At 36.1% G+C, this 16,146-nt stretch overlaps 1 protein-coding gene across 2 annotated transcripts in view; it reads right to left on the bottom strand.

Annotated features, from left to right (window-relative positions):
* LOC145667947 (venom allergen 5-like) overlaps window positions 1–16,146 on the bottom strand; it is a 148,748-nt gene that overhangs the window by 22,960 nt on the left and 109,642 nt on the right. For both annotated transcript variants that reach the window (XM_081735374.1, XM_081735380.1), the window contains one exon: window positions 2,899–3,079. In XM_081735374.1, the coding sequence (XP_081591500.1) occupies window positions 2,899–3,079 (181 nt within the window). The remainder of the gene's footprint in view (window positions 1–2,898; window positions 3,080–16,146) is intronic.

The raw sequence follows: 16,146 nt of genomic DNA, 5'->3' as shown, positions 1-16,146 counted from the left end.
AAGTTTATGAATAACACTTAAGAGAAAGCACAAATACCTTATAATATACATATACACACAGATAGTGATGTATATATGTTACATACAAGATTCCACCTGACTTGTTCATGCACATTCGTGAAAGTGAGGCGTAATGTACCATAACATTATGCTGAGTCTCTACGTACAAGAATACATTGAGGACTATACGAGGTAAATGCCAATAGTACTTTAGATGTGCCCCATACGCCACATCCGCCGTGAACGCTACAACTGATAATCTTGTCGCGCATGAGCACCTCGCGACACTAATATATAATTGTCGCATGTGATTAAACCATAGAGTGTCCCACAGAAATAATTGTGGTTGGTCTTTAAATTTGTTGTGGCTAGTAGAACTAAACACAGTGAGTAGCTTATATTGACGCCTCGTTGTGTATTGGTACATAGTACGGGGTACACGCTTATGAAACGCGTTGAACGACGAGATGAAGAAACGCTTAGGTTTATGAATGGGAATCAGGGATTCTGTAAATGCTCTCATGCATAAGCAGTGGTGCTATTCAGCCTTTTCGCACCGGTTCGCTAGAACCGGTTGTTAAAACATTTTGAGTTCGCAGAATCGTTTGTTAAACTCAAACATAACAGTAAATTTTACCGTCTTATGATGTAAATTCTACTTTAATTATCTTTGTTTTTAGAAATTTTTACAGCTACAGGGTTAAAAGTTTAAAGTGTGATCTCTCAGAGTTTATACGTTTATTTCTTAAACTCAAGCGTCTATCTCAAATGCCCAGATATCAAGAATGAGAACTGGAATCACATGAGTGTAGAATTGAGGGTTATTTGTATTTGAAATGCATACCATCAGGGCTGGATCTTGAATCCTGCGAACTACGCGTTCGCGGGATGCGCCACGTGAAGGAGCGGGTCTCAGTTAAAGGGCGTGGGTAGGTAAGTATAGTGAAATGGCCCCAGATGAATCTTGGGACGATAACTGGTTGGTATGTAGGTACCCCAAGATACATTAATCCTTTGCATTTCAAACCTCAACTCTCATTGGTTCATGAGAAATAGCGCAAAATCGGAAAAATGGGATTAATTTATTGCTCAAGAATGGCTCGCTCGGAAAAAAGAACAGGGAATTCGACACTTCAGGTGTGATTTTTCATTAATTCACTTAGCAAATATGCAAAGCTACAGCAATAACTGTTCTTCTTGCATTTGCTCCCTTATACGTGCTGTATGATTAATTTTGCCTAATTTTACCATAGCGTACCCACGATACAATTTTGAAAAAAAAAATATATGTTATTACAGGGTTAAAGCGACATCTAAAATTTAGTTTTTCATAATTGTGCTCGCAGACATCATAGAACAAAAGGGGCTCAAAAAACTGAATCGATATTTTTAGGGGGGAAATGGTCAGGGGGAGCTGTTAATTTTCTCAGACAAAGCCCTTGTATACACCTATACATATATCCAAGTTTGAACAAAATTAATCGAGCCACTCTTGAGAAATAAATTAATCCCACTTTTCCGATCTTGCCCCATTTCTCATGAACCAATGAGAGTTGAGGTTTGAAATGTGAGGGATTAATATATCTTGGGAGTACCTACATACCACCCACTTGTCGTTCGAAGATTCATCTGGGGCCATATGACTATACTGATCCACCCATGCCCTTTAATGTATTTCAAAATGTGTTTGAACACTATGAGTTTTCACGCAGTATATTGTATATAATTCGAAAGAGTAACTGTAATCGAAAGGTCATTAAGATTTTAAGGAACACATATTTCTAGAATTCTCACTGTCAATCACAGCAGCGTGTACGTATACTCATAATATTATAACAGTATAACAATCATATTCTTAAATATTTGATAGTAATCCTAATGCAAAGTCGAGTTTTGATTATTAGTTACTTGTATTCAGGGATGCACCAATGGAGGTGGTCCGGGAGTCAGGATCCCCCTGGATGAACGTTTATTTTAAAAAATAGCACAATTTCATGGGTCAAATACATAAAATTATTTGCATTTTGTAGGCTTCTCCAGAAAATCTTCAGACCAAAAGAGAAATCTTGGGTGCGCCACTGTTTGTGTTTACATTGAGTTACTCATTGCCTGATTTCGAACTTCTATGTTGGAAAGATACATGAAAGAAATTAATTCTTTTATAGGCCTAAGGTGCCCTGAAGAGAATTTTTGTGTAGAAGACCTTAGTTTGAAGTTCCGCCACTGGATCAAAGACAAATTAAATATAATTTAAGACACACACTTTTGTCATTTGTTGAGTATGAAACGAGTTCAGCCAAAATTAATAAAAAATTATTTAGATCAATTATATATATTAGCTTCGATGATCATTGAAAATTATACACTCAATGAAATGGATACGGATACAATAATAAAAGATTTTGTCAAGTTGAAAGCCAGAACAGTGTCTTTCTAACATGAAATTTTCCCTAACAAATGAAACGAAAAAGTAAGCTAATTACCATAATCGTATCATTAGAAAATACTACGTAAATATACTTTTAACGAAGCATAAGAGCATACTTCTTTGTCAAATCACACCTGTTTTAATATTAAATTTCAAGTTCATCAGTTTTATTCTGTATCGACTCTAATGTTCCAATTGTACTTGTCAAAATACATTTTATGTATATATCTTAGTTATGTCTTGTACTTATTTAATGAAAAATGCTCTTAATCAATAAAATTAGAACTTTATATATACAGAACCGGTTGTTAAAAAATTAGAATAGCACCACTGTGCATAAGTGTATAAATATTGTTGAAACTTGTCGTGCGTCTCCTCATTTCGGCGTAGCGCTTCTACCTGTTAGGAAAATAGGATAGGATTACTGTTATGAAAAGCTGACACGTACATGACCTGTAATATTTACTCACCTAGAACTTGATATCAAATCATTTGTCAGGTATCTCAATTCATATGTTATTTCCCGCATAAAGGCCTTCCAGCTTTTAAAAGGTGGTAACATTCCTTGATCGATATTTTTTTGTCCCATAATTTCTGGATTTAATATGTCTGGAAACACTAGGTGCATTGTTATCAGGGTGTCATAATTAACTGTAAATAACCAAAACTTGTAATCACAGACAATAATTAGCATCAATCCTGAGATATTAACACTTAACATATAAAAACTCTTGCTCACGTCTCAGTTGTTAGCTTCGAGCTCTCTCTGCGAGGTAGGTTACTCTGCTGTATATTGGGACCATTCCGATTTGGTGAATTCAATTGCTGACAATGATGGTCTTCTTTAACAGAAACCACTGGGTTCAGCACTAGGGATTGAGGTCAAATGTTGAATATGAGGAATGCATGAACAGCTCCACTCTATGTGCGTAATGTGAATCATGGGGGACATCTGAAGAGCCGCAATTTTTGACTTAGCGCAAGAAGAATATTCGGGAAAGGGGTAATGTGATATGACCTTTGACGCACATCGTCTAATGAAATCAATAGTGGTCAATACAGTTTGAGACCTCTGTAACAGGAGGTGTTCCAAGCTATGGCAATGTATCAATACTGCCGTAAAGGTGACTTGAATGAGGGACTAAATACACTGTAGTACGGTCCATGAGCACATTGTATGCACGAGAAGTAGAAAGAGATAAAATCGAATCCTGGAAAATCAAGATTAATGTTTGCAACGTGTTACGGAATTAGAACTAGTTTCACTGGATGAATGCTGGTGTTGTACCTTTCACAAAGACACCTCTCCCATTAAGGGTTCCGGTTGTAACACTGGTGACTCTTCTCACAACCGATTAACGTTACGTACAATTGGGGTTTAAAACACTGTTGATTGTAGTTTTACACACGAGACAATAATTTGGGCTGTCTCATCTCCTTTTCAATACAGGCCAGTCTGACTCGTCTTGTTCGGCCTATGATGTTGGAGTTGATAAACTTCGTCTCGTCTCGTATGATTTCGTGCATGTTTTGTCGTCTCGTCTCGTGTGCATAAGCATGATTATTTACAACAATCCCTTAAACCTCTTACTAGGAATGTTGTTTATTGTGTACGGTTAATATTATTGTTAGAATCAATGGTTAGTTTCTCTCCACACAGAGAATATTGACAGTGCAAACATTGTCTATCTTGTTCAACCATCAGTAATATTCAGAACAATGTGTTGTTAGTGTTTAGAACACCCGAGAGGCTTAATGTCCCGTATTGCTTCATTTCACACCCTTGTTTATGATATGGTATTTGGAGAACCTGCACAGTGCACCAAGAACCATATGTTACATGACCCCTTTCCCGTATATTTTTCATGCATTAAGTCCAACATGGCAGCTTTTTAGATGTCCACCAAATTCACATACTCCTATACAGTGGAGCTGTACATGCATTCCTCATATCTAACATTTGACCTCAATTCCTCTATTCGTCTCAAAATTAATATTGGATTTCTAGACATTTTCAACGTTCTATCTTCGCACTTTGCCTTCACTTATCTCCCACCCTGTATACGCTCTCCCACTAAACACCCTCTTTTCTCTGTTCCTTTTGGTGCTGAATCCAGTGCTAGCAATCACTTTCAGCAATTGAATTCACGAAATCGGAATTACCCCTTGTAAGTTCAACATCTCTGGTACTAAAGAGAGCCATTATTATTGCATGAAAAAAGTATTATTAATTTCGCATTTTAACAATTTAAAAATAAGTAAATATCTAAGTCATTATACACATTACTGTTTCAATACATTATATCGTTAAATATATAAGCACACACGAGAAAATAAATTGTCCCCCGCAGAACAGAACTAATACCAGGTAATACCACCTCTAGCCTCCATAGTTCCCCGGATTTTGTTTGGAAATGACTTACAATGAAGGAAGTATTCGGCATTGACAGCAGTTGGTAGCACTGAGTCAGGTCTTTATGTAAGTAAAATTGTGAGTAGATGATACACGAAACAGTTCTCAATTCTGAGATGAATTTCTAAGGTTCGGAGCATGTTGTCCGATGAACACCATATCTTAATCTCATTTTTACTGTGTATGTATTTCATTATATACTGTATGTGTATGCTGTATGTTCAAAGAAATAAAAGTACTGATAACGTATGAGACACAAAATGCTTGAAAGTAGATGAAAATATCAAATCTAGAACCACTGCTGAAACTAGGTTCCACATTCCAACATCTTTTTCTTTCTGGAGAGGAGAAAATCTTGCTCGCCACACTGAGTATGCATTGAAATTGAAAAATTTGAAAAAAGTTTTATCCTAGTGGGGATTTGAACCCTGGTCCGCCGAATAGAAGTTCAGTGTGCTAACAACTTACCTACTGAAAAATTTCATCTTCCAGCCAAACTATTAGCTAGTTAAAATGGTTGCGTGTAAGACTATATAAAATACTAATGCTCGTATAAGAAGACGTTCCTTCTATGAGTGTCTCAATGACTCACTCGAGATTTCCTTCTTTCACTTAAAAACAGGTTATATAGACCTTTCTCAATGAGGCGAATGTCACGAAACGTTTGTTAAATACAGGCTACGTCATCGTTTTTCAGTCATGGTCCCAATTTACATTACAATTCTTCTTTACCTTAACTTCTAATTTCCAAAGAAGAGATGACGGTAGAAATTATTTTTACATTCTTTGAATTCTATCAACACATGTAGAAAGAGTTCCATTTGTATCTTCAATAACTACTAGTTTATTTTGTTATCTTCGTATGAGAAATGTATGGTGAGGTGTAACAGCAGAAAACACATTACAGTGACCCGGCTCCAATCACGTCGTGGCAACTATTATTTTTTCTTTACTGGAAGGTATTGAGTACGTAATTGGTATTGTAATTCTGTTACTCTTTTATTATTATTATTATTATTATTATTATTATTATTATTATTATTATTATTATTATTATTATTATTATTATTATTATTATTATTATGACAAAAGAAAGAAAGAAAGAGTCACATAGTCGAAGGTATTCATAGGAACAGAAAAGATATACAGTATGTCAGATGTTTCTTAGGTTTATACATGAACGCAATTATATTATTATGTTTATGAATTTACAGATAGAATTTTAATTTTTGACAACAAGAAATGGAGTATAAATATTTGTTAGCTGATAACAGTAATGAATTTTGTTTTGCCCTTCTTCTAAGTAGAAAGGTGAGGAGACATCTTAAATAGGATCATTCTCTTGACTAGAGTTGTAGGTTTGATCACTATTTGCAATTTCTGCACAGGTAGGAACAATTCCTAGGAAACAACACATTTCTGCCCATACTAACAGTAAGGATGAGCCTTAAGCATTCATCAATTCTTGGGTAACCACGTTACATTCCCAGACAGTACGACTCAAGGTTGATACGGATGATGTAATTTTGTGTTTTTGGCGTTTCACCTGTGAAGAAACTGTCTCAACTCTTAGGCCCAGAGAAATTGAATATTTTTTCATGTTAGCATACGTCAGAGGTATCAATATTCCAAATGATAACAATTTCCCTAATTTTCTCAGAGGGAATCGAATCTGCAACCTTACCATTAAGGAAATTAACGCTTAAACCACTACTCTAAGACATCACTTTTCTGGGAGAAGGAAAAAAGTGGAAGTGCAGAGAATTCAGTAAATTACACACTTTTACGATTTCAATGTAATAAAGACGAAACTCTCAGACTTCAATCATGATAAAATAGTAAAGTGGTATGTAGAAAGAATAGTCCAGAAAATTCAACACTAAATTGAAAAACAAAAGACATATAAACACGCAAGGACATGAAGGAGAAACTGGCCTTTAGAAGGCTTCGAACCCTTGACGGGCACTGTGCCGTGCCGTGAGCGGAGCGAGCGGGACGACGGCCCCAGGCGCCAAAGTGGGGAACGTAAATTCAAAGGAAAAAGAAAAGAAATAGAAAGTAAAAAGAGTGCTCAAAATCAAGGAAAAGCAGGGTTTATATTTTAAAATTTTCTTACGTTTCGCGCTAACCATGACCACTTTGCAGCTTGTCTAGTGACCTCACTCATATTTGCGGGCGCCTCGTTTTATACTCTTGCCCCGGGTGCTGATTTTCTACGGACCGGCACTGGACAACCATTCCTCTCAACTTGAATCTAGTGTTTCAGGCCCTGGTTTATTTTTTTTAAAGTTAATAATTTAAAGAACCTTCCTTAGCACTATCTATCAAACCAGGCACGGTGCCAAGGGGCGCGAGGACACCCAACCTTCAGAAACAGAAATGAAAAAAGTAAGGAACGATGAAACAAAAAGGAACGACAAAAAGAATGATGAACAGAGCTAATGCGTTACCTTTTGTGTAGCTCCCAATAGGTTGGCTTTTCGAAACAGACTGTTAAGCTCTCCTAATTTTGATTACTAATGTAGACGATATCTGAATTTCGTCAATTAGTTTTGCAGAGTCTATGTTGCCACTTCCTCTTTTCTTCATAGCTGCTACAAATGTTTAAGATTCTGTACTCTTGGAAACTCGCGGATCCACAGTTTTCTCCTCTGTCTAACACAACTTTAATTGAAGTCCGCTTGCTCTGTTACAAGTAGAGAAAGATAGAATTTGAACATTAATTTGCGAAGTAAAGTCTTGGTCGAACCACCTTGCGTTGTTTTTCAGGAATGTCTGTGAATTCCTACCGACCTTGTCCAGTTGGCGAAACAACTCGCTACAAAATCGCGAAATATCCTTGTCAATATGTTCCTATTTGTCTGAATCCTCTTTCCCTGCTTCTTGTATTAGGTGGTTTAACAAGAAAGCCCTTTGTTTTTTCCTTCTACCAGAACGTAATTGTAAAATCCTATACAACGTGGGCGTCGATATTCCATTTTCAACCTGTGTATAGGAAAATTTACCTGTAATAATATGTTGTTGCAATACTTAATTCTGAACAATGACAGTTTATATTCAATTGGAAACGGAGTATAACACCCGTGCTTAAATAAAAATCGATAGAAATGACTTTCTTGTTTTCTTACAGAGTTCAACTTTCCTTCTGCTTCATTTGGAATAGGCATATACTATTTACAATTTAAAATTGCAGGACATCGTAATTTGCTTTTTAGGAGGTAGATCTAGAAAAATCGTATAACATATAACAGTAGATTTCAGCATCGGGAAACATCGGGAAAATTTTACAGCTTTGCATAATTACAAGAATAGGACTTATTAACTTATCAAGAACCAACAGTGTACCTTAAAATGCATTACTTCATGGATATAATCAGAGAAAATACACAAGTCAATTGATACAACACAATAATCATCAGAAATAATAATCACGGATGACAGTATCTTTTATTGAAACAACGTGTATTTTACCACACTAACGCCAGAGAGCAAACCACACGCACAGAACCTAGTACTTCAAGCTATCAGCGCCCTCTGGCATGAGGCTTATCTCTCCGTGCCCTTCAGTTTTATTACTGACACACGTACTAGAGAAAGTACGCAGTCGAAAAGCGAGGATATTCGTACTTTAAAAATTGCATTTTTGTCGGGCTTTTGTGCCTGTTGGAACCACTGTGCACTGGAGCTTTTTGATTCACCAATGAAAGGAACGCAGAATTGGAAAACATTTTATAAGACATTATTGGATATGTACTTTTTATAATAGTGGATATGCATTTTTTTATAATAGTCGAAGTCATAATGAAAGGAAAGTTGCTATATTTGAATTCATTTTATTGACTTAAACACCAACATACATTGCCAATAAAATAGTTAAGATTGCTCCAGAGTCCGGTGTGATAACCACAGCATTTCATGTCAGAGCCCCCATTAGGAAATCCTGGCCACATCACTGTGTCAAATACATATATGCGTGTTTTCTGCGGGATAGTATCTTGCCAATTGATGCTATCGGTGGTATGAAAATAAAGTACTATAAATTACCCCATAGCATTTCGCCAGTAGCTTCCTATTTGCCGATCACCTAAAACAGTATTCGCGGACATCGTAGTGAAAAATCTGTTTGTTTTCTCATGCATTGTACGAAAACCACACAGAGTGAACGCCATAAAAACGAAACAAGGAAAAATTCAATGCGATGTAAAGTGCTTCGACTCTCTCGACATATCACTTAATGTATCGCTTTCCTTGTAATCAGGTCTTAATGGGGTAATAGGTAACAACGTGGACTCAAGTACATGGGGTGCTCACATCGATTCCCGCTGAAGACGTATGTTTGATTTTCTTTACAAAAATAGAAGTCTTTTTAATTACTCAGTCATACGAAAAAATATTTTTTTTTTAGAAACACGACATTTCACTTTGGTATTCATATTACCGCGAAGATATATTATCATTTGTTGCAGTTCAAACCGTGAACAATAAGTTAGTGATAATGTTTCTCGGTCTTTTTATAAAGAATGTCCAGGTGTTGTCGTCGGCAAAGCTCTACGGTATAGGTTTTAAAATCACAAGTTTCTGACAGTATATTTATTATTATTATTATTATTATTATTATTATTATTATTATTATTATTATTATTATTACTATTATTATTACTAGAACGACAAAAGAGGGGAAGAAAAAGCCATTTAGTCGAAACTATTGGTATGAACAGAAGAGACTTTACGTCAGATGCTTGTTAGGTTTACATATAAACGTAATATTATTTCATTTATGTGTTGACAGAACTATTGTTTAACGACAAGAAATGGAGTATAAATATTTGTTAGCTGGTAGCAGTAATGAATTTTATTTCGATAGATAGGTTGAGTTTACTTTGAGTTTAACGTCCCTTTCAGCAGCGAAGGCATATGAGATGGAACCTACTGAATAGTGTGGAATCTGAACCACATGAGCGCCTGCCGGGAATCCGACCAGGGTCTTCTTCTAGATAGGAAAGTGAGATGACAAGTTGAATAGAGTCGTTCTTGTGGCTAGAATTACAAGTTCGATCACTATTTTTTAATTTGTGTCATCCCGCAAATAAAACTATTTTAACAGAATAGCACAAGGCAAGGTGTCTGGAATGGGCTCAGTCGCCAAGAATATTGGAACCTACTCATCTGTTTTGACGAGAAGGTATTCCGTTTTGACTAACACGGAAGAGTAATATTATACCGAGTAATATTATATTTGAAAAACGATATCACTTGGAGTACGTAGTTGGAACTTCGCAATCCGACCGAGTCTCAGCTCAATCTTGGAGTTATGTGAAAGCTGCGGGAAATAGTGAGCTCCTACATGTTTCTGGGAGGATGGCCTCTTTATTCAATTATTAGAGAACACGCTGCTGCCGTCCCTTCAAAGACATTTCCTGTAACAGGAGGAATTCTTTTTTTGTACATGACAATAGTGTTGTTCATTGGCGTATCAAATTTCCTGATCCTAATCCCACAGAACTTCTTTTGGATACTATGGTTCAAGAATGGGAAATACGTCCATAGGACCGAGACAAGGAACTTCCTCATTCTCACGTGATGGAATTGTGAGATTATTTCCAAGTACATTCGGTAATGTGTTCCAATCTGGTAGCCAACATGAGGAAACGCCTGTCTAATGTCATTGCCGCAAATGGTGATTATGCTGTTTTAATGTCTCCATGCTAACATAAACTGACTTCTATACTTCTTTCTCTTTTCTGGATAGTCATAGGGGGCACGGAGGCTCAGTGACAGAGCGCTCATCTCTGATTCCATGGGTTCCGTCATGTGAGTTTGTGGCGGACAAGACCGTGCTCGTGGGGTTTCTCGTTGTTCTCCCGTTTCCTCCCACATGAAATATTCCACCCATTCTGTCATAAATTATATACATCATCCTTCATCACCTCTGTATCAAAGCCAGCACAACTGCGGAAAACTAAAATACAGTTTGTTAATGTAGTCCTATATGAAATTTTCATTTCGTTCATTTTTCTTTATCTTGTTTCTTTTGAAGTTCTGAGGCAAATTAAATTTTTTGGTATGCTTATTACTAGAAATTCGACTAGAATTCTGATAAGAGTGAAGTAATATCATTTGTTTTTTATATAGAAAACATTTTCATGTATTTTTCATGCATGTGTTTTATGATATTTTAATAGTTAGGTAACTATTGCCTCAATATATCAAAGAGAGATGTTTTAATTTATTTCATTATGTTCTGTAGATGTTTGTGAACGCGAGTGAAAAATTCTCTCTCTCACGCCCAAACAAATTCAAAGGTTTTACTTTTGTTCAATGCATTTTATATTTTATTCCTTTTTCTATAAACAATGAGCGCAATCCTCTTGTTTTCCATTTTACTGTTTCTTTAAACAAGTCACGTAGTAACCTACACTTTTTGTCCGGTCTTCGTTTTCTTTCCCTTTTTCACTTATTTTGCCTTTGACTCCGTGTCCCGTCTCATATAGCCCCTCTGCTGAAGGGACGTTAAACTCATAGTAAACTCAACCCATCTAGAAGAAGGCGAAATAAAATTCATTACTGTTACCAGCTAGCAAATATTTATATTCCATTTCTTCTTGTCGCAAAATAATGATTCTATCTGTCAATCAACAAATGTGATATTATTAGTATGTTTATATGAAAACCCAAGAAGCATCTGGTATAAAGTATACCTCTCCTGTTCCTACCAACAGTTTAATAATAATAATAATAATAATAATAATAATAATAATAATAATAATAATAATAATAATAATAATAATAATAATAATAAATTTTCTGTTTTTGTCAGAAACTTGTAACTTTAAGATCTACAGTATGGAGCTTTCCCAACGACAACACACTGAATATTGTTTAGGGTTTGAACTTCAAGAAATGGTAATATTTCTTCGCGATGTGAATACCAAAGTGAAGTGTTGTGTTTCTACAAAATTTCCTTTCCTCGTATGACTGAATAATTAAAGACTTCTATTGCTGTAAAGAAAATAAAACAAACATCTTCAGCGGGAATCGATGTGAGCACCCCATAAACTTGTGCCCACGTTGTTACCTATTACCCCGTCAAGACCTGATTACAAGGAAAGCGATACATTGAGTGATTTTTCGAGAGAGTCAAAGCACTTTACGTTACATTGAAGCTTTCCTTGTTTCGTTTTCACTGCGTTTACTCTGTGTGGTTTTCGTACAATGCACGAGAAAACAAATAGATTTTTCGCTACGATGTCCAGGAATACTGTTTTAACTGATCGGCAAATAGGAACCTACTGGCGAAATGGTATGGAGTAATGTGTAGTATTTTATTTTCATACCATCGATAGCAGCAAGGGGTAAAAATACTATTCGGGGGAAAACATGCATATAATTGTTTGAAACATAGTACCTTATTTTTCCTATTTTAAGCGTTTTACTTAATTTTCTGGTTTCACTCGATTCAACAGTTTTTCCAGTAACACTTTAAAAACAGGGACAAAAGCACAAAAACATTGAGGGTAGTAAAAATCACAGACTCTTCGCGCGTTCTTCCCTTTTCTGAAGTAAATCAATAAAATATGGTGAAAATGCTATTTTTCTCTTGCATCTTCTATATGTTGTCAAATCTGTAAAACCAAACCAAACAAAGAGCAGTGTGATACTCAAAATTAATACTCATAATATTAATACCTCTTAGCTATTCATGACAGAACCATTCCATGAATCCGAGTAACTCTAGTATAGCCACAAATCATCATTTTTCATATTTTACCAAAATATGTCATGACTTTTCCGACAATCTCATACTTTAAATGTTGTTAATAAGCGAAGTTTATTGATCTCGTCACTTATTAACTTACTTTCTTATGATCATCAAAACCTTTAGGATACTTCCTGTAGATATAGAAAGGTCAAAGGCAGTATCCAGCCTTGGTATAGCGTGGAAATAACAAACAAATAAAAACATGATATTATCCCCCAGTTCCTTAATATGTGTTGATTGTTCAAGAAAAAGACCTGAAATCCAATCAGCAACTTCATAAAATATAAAATATGTAGCCAAGTCTACTTTACAACAACAACAACAATAATAATAATAATAATAATAATAATAATAATAATAATAATAATAATAATAATAATAATAATGGAGTGACTGAATTAGAATACAAAATTACTTAAACAATACTTTCTCTCATAAAAAAGATTTTAAAAAATAGTTGCCACGATGGATTCGAACCCGAGTCTCTGTGAGTCTTTACCACTCGAAACTGAGTTTTTACTATTCTGCCACAAATTCCTCATAAAAATATAAGAAAATAAACTAGTACTTACGGAAGATAAATATAGAACTCTATTTCTACACGTGCTGATACAATTCGAAGAATGCAAAAATATCTGACGTCTTTTCTTCTTTGGAAATTAGAAGTTAAGGTGGGGAAGAAATGTAATGTGAATCGGGGCAATCGTTAGAAAATGTTATATAGCCTCAACTTGAAGAATGTTTTGTGATATTTTCGTCACTGGGGAAGGTCCATATAACTTATTTTTGAGTTAAACAAGGAAATCTCGAATAAGTCATTGTGACACTCACATAAGAAACGTCTCGTTATAAGAGCATTAGTATCTTCTGTATTGTATTTTATAGGTAGCGCATTGAACTTCCATTCGCCGGACTCGGGTTCAAATCCCCGCCCGGGTCAAACTTTTTGAACTGTTTCAATTTCAATTGCAATGCATGCTCAGTGTGACAAGCAAGAATTTCTCTTCCCCAGAAGGAAAAATGTTGGAAAGAGGATAATTGGAGAAGTTCTATCAGTGGAGGCAATGATTTACAAACTTATTTCCTGCAGGTGTTCTAGATTTAATATTTGCAGCTACTTTCAAGCATTTCCTGATTCATGCGTTGTCAGTTTTTTTTTTATTTCTCTGAATATACACTATATAATGAAATAATACATTATAAACACAGCAACATTGAGATTAATATAATGTTCATTGGTCAACACAATTCGAGATTCATCTTAGAATGGAGAACTGTTTCGTTAGTCACCTACTCTACAATTTTAACTGCATAAACACCTGGATCAGTGCTACCAACTGGTGACAGTGCCGAGAAAACTTACGTGTAAGTTGTGTTACATCTGTCAAGGCGTTTTTACAACTGCAAATTCTCTGGACCCAAATAATGGAATTAGAGCACTTAGGAGATAGATACATTTCTTGGTAGCTGTACAAGTCATGAATAATTGTGAGTGGAATTTCAGCCATTTTTCTTCCATATTAGTAGCCAGCTGAGGTAGAGATGACGGAGTTGGAAATTGACACCGTAAAATGTTTTGCAAAAAGGCCATAGAAACTCAAAAATATTCCGTTTAAGATGATTACTGGCGAAGGAAGACGTTGAACCTCATCATTGTGTGCTCTAACCACTTGTGAACAGGACTTGTAGAGTGAATAGAGACATTATCATCCTGGAATATGACAGTTGAGTCTGAGAATAAAGTTTGAACCATTGGGTGAAACTTATTAAACGAAAGTTCTCTACATACCGGTCCTGTGATCCGACCGTACAGTGCGACAAGGAGGACTGCCGAATAACACGATATAGAGCCTCAGATAATAAAGACGCCACCATACATTCAACATCGTACCGTATTCTTCAGATGGTTTTTTCAGATAAATAGTGTTCGCTGTTGGGAAAGAGTGTAAAGAATGATTCATTCGAAAAGAAAGAAACGTTGATAGTCCTTCGACGTCCAATTTTTGTTCGCACTGTATCTTGCAAGTTACCTTTGTGCACTCGTGTAATTTATTAGCTGCTTGTCAATAGCAATATGTCCATGAATACTCTTTTACTGTTTCCACCTCATTGTTTTGAATGACACTAGAATCTTATTGCGATACGCTTGAAGGTCCAACAGTCCTTATCCCGTAGCTTCGTTTGATTTCGTGATTTGATTTGATTTTCAGCTTAGCGTCCATTTCAGCAGTGAGACTATATGAAACGTGAATCTGCAGGTTAATGTGGATTCCGAACCACATGAGCTCCCACCGGAAATCGAACCCCAGCCTCCCATGCCATAGGCGCAAACGCTAGCCGCTTATCCACAAGAGAGCTTCTGTAGCTTCGTCATTCAACCACTATTGTGCTTCAACGACCATGTTTTGCTATGCGCTGTGTATATGGCCATACCTTCCATAAGTTTCCTTGTCATATACAACATGTTTTTAATATCAAACGTATCTTCAGCACACAGTGGTGGCTTCGGAAAGATAGGTTCTATTAGTCTTAGGTTTTAATAGGAATCCCTTCGTTCACTGCAGCCTCCAGGGTAGGGGATTATAAGGAGTCTCCTTTGTCCACTCCAACCTCATGAAAGTTATAGGATTAGTCCGTAGCTCACTGCAGCCCCGCGAGAAAGGTGGTTGTAGGGTATCTCTTTCACTAACTGCCCTCCAGAGATAAGTTTTAGAGGGCATCTCCATAGCCCATTGCGGCCCCAGAAGATCATTGGTAGGTTAATGTCCTTCTGTAGACTGATGCTTCTGTCCGCTTGTGGTTCTCTTTATAGGTGTCCTCTGAAGGGATGATAGGTGAGGAGAGGGTCGTCCATCTTTGGTTCCCTTTCGATCCAACATTGTGACTTCCTGGTGTTCTTCTTCAATCGTCTACTGGTAAAAATGTTTGTACACAATAGCACGTAGCTGTGAATGAAGCATGTATTTATAGAGATTGCTTATACGTGAGGGTATGGAACTTTGGGATATGCAAATATTAAACGTGAATGAGTACATCCTGGCAAACATGTTTCTCAGGAGGTTTTGGTAACAGAAGATAAAGAAATATGAATTTGAAGTAATTTCCAGTCAAGGAACTGAATGAAGAATCTGAAACTGGAGATGAATGATGCGTTTCTTGGTTGAAAATGAGTGTCCATATAGTCTACTAAACATAATTATTCTATCAGGGCTTGTTTTCATATTGTCAAACGAAACACAATACACTAAGCAAAGCTATGAGACAATATATATAAAATACAATCACGTAACAGTTTCAACACAATAACTGTGTCTTCATCGGACTTCTACTCCTTCTGACTACTCGGGAGTTGATCGCCTTCTATATACTTCCAGGAGATCAATTTTTAATTATGCTCCGCACATTCATTTAAAAGTATAACTTGTGTTATTCGCTTTCACTTGTACAGCTACCCACATGTTCAATTACAAATATACGTTTTTGCTTGATACATTCGTGTCCTCTAATTATTCTTGTTATGTTCCCTTATTAATTTGTTCTCTTTCT

The sequence above is a fragment of the Thermobia domestica genome, chromosome 1 (genome assembly GCF_964235325.1).
Source record: "Thermobia domestica chromosome 1, izTheDome1.hap1.1, whole genome shotgun sequence".
In the NCBI taxonomy this organism is placed as follows: Eukaryota; Metazoa; Arthropoda; class Insecta; order Zygentoma; family Lepismatidae; genus Thermobia; species Thermobia domestica.
Note: the sequence above shows the minus strand (reverse complement) of the source record. Positions and strands in the feature narration are given on the sequence as shown.